The sequence below is a fragment of the Daucus carota genome, chromosome 8 (genome assembly GCF_001625215.2).
Source record: "Daucus carota subsp. sativus chromosome 8, DH1 v3.0, whole genome shotgun sequence".
Taxonomy (NCBI): Eukaryota; Viridiplantae; Streptophyta; class Magnoliopsida; order Apiales; family Apiaceae; genus Daucus; species Daucus carota.
This window is the reverse complement of record NC_030388.2, coordinates 26,251,829-26,256,565: the sequence shown is the minus strand read 5'-3', so window position 1 is coordinate 26,256,565 and position 4,737 is coordinate 26,251,829. Positions and strand designations below refer to the sequence as shown.

General features: G+C 34.2%; 1 protein-coding gene across 1 annotated transcript; it reads left to right on the top strand.

Moving 5' to 3' along the window:
• Positions 1 to 1,494: 1,494 nt before the first annotated feature.
• LOC108200000 (uncharacterized) lies at positions 1,495 to 3,375 on the top strand. Its single transcript, XM_017368050.2, has 3 exons — positions 1,495 to 2,326; positions 2,428 to 2,617; positions 2,708 to 3,375. Exons 1-3 carry the CDS (start codon positions 1,913 to 1,915, stop codon positions 3,235 to 3,237), a joined length of 1,134 nt encoding a protein of 377 aa, XP_017223539.1. The 5' UTR covers positions 1,495 to 1,912; the 3' UTR covers positions 3,238 to 3,375.
• The last annotated feature ends 1,362 nt before the right edge of the window (positions 3,376 to 4,737 follow it).

Here is a 4,737-nt window from a genome sequence, read left to right as displayed (position 1 = left end):
CGAAGAGAAGATAATAAGTTCAGTTGGCTTATTTCAAAAGAAATGTGTTTTTAATAAAGTTGTAAAAAACGGAAATCAAATCGATTTGATTTTGTTCTTAAAAAATGAGTACTCAAAATTTGGAGAGTGTTCGGAAAGCTACTCAAATATTAATATTTTTTTGTTTCAAAATCATTTTCAATCAATTTTTAGTATACAAATCACAAGTGTTTATTTTTGAAACTTAAGTATAACGATTTTTTGTTACTAATATAATAGAATATGTTACTCCCTCTGTCCCCCTCAGTAGTTTATCTTGGGGGACGAGAGTTCGGCGCGCATTCTAATGTTTTCAGAAAATATAATTTTGTAACTTATTTTTCAAGAGAGTTCAGCATGCATTTTAATACTCCTAGAAAACATAGTTTCGTAACTTATTTTCCAATTTTTTTTCTTTTGAATAAAATTTGATGTTTGAATATTTATACACAAAAAAAAATCTCAAAAAATAAGTAACGGCACTATATTTTATAAGAGTCTTAAAATACGTGTTGAGTAGTGAAAAAAAACTGTAAAGAAATGAGAGGGACGGAGAGAGTATATAGTAATAATAATTATCTAATATTATCAATAATTTATTAATAAACAAATAATATTATTAATAACACATTAACAATAATTGAGTTCACAGTTCAGGTATATATTATATATCTTCTTGTACTATCTCGTATTATAATAAAAAAAATATATTAATAATTGCTACATCTATGTTTCTGGTTATTGTCCAAACTTTACTAAAAAAAGTCAAACACAAGTTTGACTAAGAGTACTCGCAGTCAAACTAAATTTTAACTAATTTCTTACAAAATGATTTTTGGATGCGAGTACTCGGAACACGGATCGAACGAGTAGTTAAAAATAGTACTCGGATGAGTTAAATGATTTTTAGAATACTAGTTTTTAGTGAAAAATAATTTTAAGTTCATATGATTATGTAATTTTTTTATATTAATAATTTATTCAGTACTTATATAAAAGTTAACCGGATTTTATACATTTGTGAATAGGAATCGACACTCATTTTAAAATTTTTATAAAGTATAATTTCATAAATTATTTAATTTTCTTTTCCTTCTAATTAAAATTTTAATACCTAAAATTTCACACCATTTAAATGTATATGTATTTTTCATACATTTAAACTTCCAGAATTTCATATCAACATGTATTTCACTTTTGCAATCTCACATGTAACAACCAAATTATCACACCATTACCACACGAAATAAGCCGCTACCTTGCTGTGACTGTGAGTTGGGGGCATTTGGACGTGGACTACTGGACTGTTACAAATAGTGTCGTCATTTCAATTTAACACAACAATCCAATCATCACCCGCCACGTGCTTCACCTTCATAAACTACTGTCACCTTAGCATACCCTCCAAATTTTTAATCCCCATAACATCCGCCCAGGTGAACTAATATATCCCCTCACAACTCCTATATAAATCCCAATCCACTCTTCATTTTTACTTCAAAAGCACCTCAACGATAAAATCAAATATACACACACCTATACATACAAACAAACATCTCTCTTTCTGAACTTCACCGCCGGCGAAACTTTTTACCGGAATATGAATATTCCGGCATCAGATAACTCTCTCTCATCACGCAATGCTACTTTGACTGTTCATCGCCGGCACATCTTACACGAAAAATGCTGAAAGATTAAACTAAAATCTCTTTACAAGTTATTCGTTTCTCTGTTTCTAAGTAAGGTACTAATTTGATTTTTTCATGTAAAATTTGTTGTAATCGTGACAAACGGCGTGATCTGGTGCTGTGGTGATCGATATAGACTCAATTGAGAGAGTTCGTGTTTGTAGTTTGTTAATTTCCGAAAGTTTGTTGAGGAAGCTGTTGTAATCATGCGGCCGACGAAGATTTTACCGTTTGATTCGCAGACGATTAGAGAAGTGCCGATCCGCAGTGATGCGGTCAAGCCTGTGTTGAAATCGCGGCTTATGAGGCTTTTTGACCGACAATTTCGCGTCTCGTCGACGGAGAAGCCGAGTACTGGTGGCGAAGCTCAATTCAGCAAGGCGGAAGTAGCTAGTGCTGAATTGTTCGAGCCGAGCTCTGTTTGCTTGACGAAAATGGTGCAGAATTTCATAGAAGAGAGTAATGAAAAGCAGTTGACGCAGAAATGCGGACGGAATCGATGTAATTGTTTTAACGGAATCGGAAATGATAGTTCTGACGACGAGTTTGATGTTTCTTCTGGTTTTGGTGATGATTTGAAGCCTAAAGCTTGGTGCGGCGACTTCTCCGAGACGATTAAGGTAAACTAAAATTTGAAAACGGAATTGCATTTGTTCAATTTGCGCTTTCTGTTTGATTTTATTCCGGTTGATTGAGATGAATTTTGTTTGTGATTTTCCAGAATTTGATTCAATGCGCAAGCGTTTCGGAAAGGAATTTGTTAGCAGATACTTCGAATATCGTCGAGAAGAACAAAATTTGCAAACAAAAGGACGATCTGAGAAGAATTCTCACCGATGAATTAGTGTTTCACGGTTACAATGCCTCAATCTGTAAATCGCGGTGGGAGAAATCTGCTCTATATCCAGCTGGTAATTACATATACTGAGATCAGCAACACTTTGAATTGAATTGTACGAATTGATCGAAAATTAATGTGTTTATGAATGTGTGTTTAACAGGTGAATATGAATACATAGACGTGCTTGTGGACGGAGAGGAGAGAATACTAATCGACATAGACTTCAAATCAGAGTTCGAGATAGCAAGATCGACATCAAATTACAAAACAATTCTGCAATCTCTACCGTACATCTACGTCGGAAAAGCCGATCGTCTGAAACAAGTGGTTTCGATCATCTCCGAAGCAGCGAAACAGAGCTTAAAGAAGAGAGGAATGCACATTCCTCCGTGGCGGAAAGCGGAGTACATGAGAGCCAAATGGTTGTCTCCGTACACCAGAACCACAGCATCCCCCGAGTCAGGAGAGGAATTAGCGAAAGAAGAGAGTGTAGAGTGCGATTGCGGAGAGTTGGAGTTAATTTTTGGGAAGAGTGATAGTTTTTCGTCGGAGAAAAGTGACGGTGGCGATGAGAAAACAACGGCCGTGACGTCGCCCTGGCAGCCACCGGCGGTGAAGCCGAAGAGCTGTGACAGAGGAGGCAAGGCAGTTGTTACCGGATTAGCTTCTCTCTTCAAGGAGAAAGCTTGAAATTTTGTATTTTTTAATAACTTTCTTTTTTTATGTTTAAAAATTTTCCACTCTAATTAAAAATAATATAAAAAATATGTACAAGAAACAAAGGAAAGAGCTACTCTATCATATTTACAACTTGTTTTTGACTTTGTAGTTTTTGAATTTATCCATTCTTGTTCTTATCAAGAGTACGCAAGAAGGAAGGCTCTGGAGTACAATTATATTAAAGCATAAATAAATGGAGAGAAATGCATTTTATAGTCATTTAATCAATTTATAGTGTCTGTATTGTCAGATGTTTCTACATAGGTAACAAAGTGGATGAACTCGAACAAATTGCAGTAAAATAAGAAAAAATAATGGACTACTATAATTGAAGGAGCAGATTGAGGATGAGAAGATGATAAAATAGTACGAGTAGATTACAGAAAGGGGAGGAAGATTAGAGAAGGGAGGGGTCGTGGGGTATGGAAGTTCGTGAAGAGCAGGCAAAGGCAGGGGGGCGTGGGTCACTGGAAAAACGTGATATTCGCTCTCTTTATTTTACGTTTTTCAAAGTTCTTAAAACTAGATAAAGAGAAATCACGGTAACAATAACTTTTCTCGTGCTGTAAATTTGAAATCGTGCCGTTAACACTCCCTGCTAACCCCTTTTTTTTTTTTATTTTTTTTTAAGAAATCAGTTCATTAATTAAAAGTCATACGACATCTATAAATATAATCGAAATTAGACAGACATCGAAATATATCGCTGTTGAATGTTTCTTTCTTGAAGAATTAACTAAGCGATCTGATGATCACCGGATTGGTTTTCATCTGACTGTTCTGAAAAATTGACCATAAACACATTCTCATAAATACTTTTAAACCCGAATCAAATTCATAAAAATCATGTTAGATCTATAATTTCGATCATGGAGAACATTAAATACACCAGAACAAAATAAACCAACCCCCACAAGAAGGTGAGACTAGCAAGACCCAAATAGATTAGGAATTTATTGAAAGAAAATTAAAATTTCAGACAAGAAAACCGAAAAAAGGAATTGGGACTTTCCACCGATAGAAACCCTCCAAAAAACTTTAATGGAGGTTAGGGTTTGGGAGGGGGAGAGGGGTGAACGACACTTGACTTCAATAAAATTAAGTATTATCTTAGAAAAATATCGTTGTGTGTGGTCAGAAATAATTTCAAAATATAACACATAAACTTTAAAGGGTCACAGGGGGTAAAGTAGATTTAGAAACGAATATACACAATATTAATCTCTCAAATAGTTAAAGTTAATTGCTGTTTTTAACGAAGTGGTGAGTCATGGTTACAACTGAAAAGAAAACTAATACAAATTTTAGGGTTGAACTGCCACGTTTCAAGACGTGGGTACTCATTTGCTAATGATAAAAGTCCAGGGGTACAAAATGGAATAATCTTAATTTAAATAAGTCAAGTTTTGAAAATAAAAATTATGGTGATAGCTTTCAAAAATTATAACTAGTATTAAATTTATTTTGAAA

Excerpts from the sequence above, each read along its gene's own strand:
- LOC108200000 (XM_017368050.2), top strand. The coding sequence starts at position 1,913 with ATGCGGCCGACGAAGATTTTACCGTTTGATTCGCAGACGATTAGAGAA. Across the intron at positions 2,327-2,427 it reads ACTTCTCCGAGACGATTAAG|AATTTGATTCAATGCGCAAG; the intron begins GTAAACTAAAAT and ends GTGATTTTCCAG. Across the intron at positions 2,618-2,707 it reads ATCTGCTCTATATCCAGCTG|GTGAATATGAATACATAGAC; the intron begins GTAATTACATAT and ends TGTGTTTAACAG.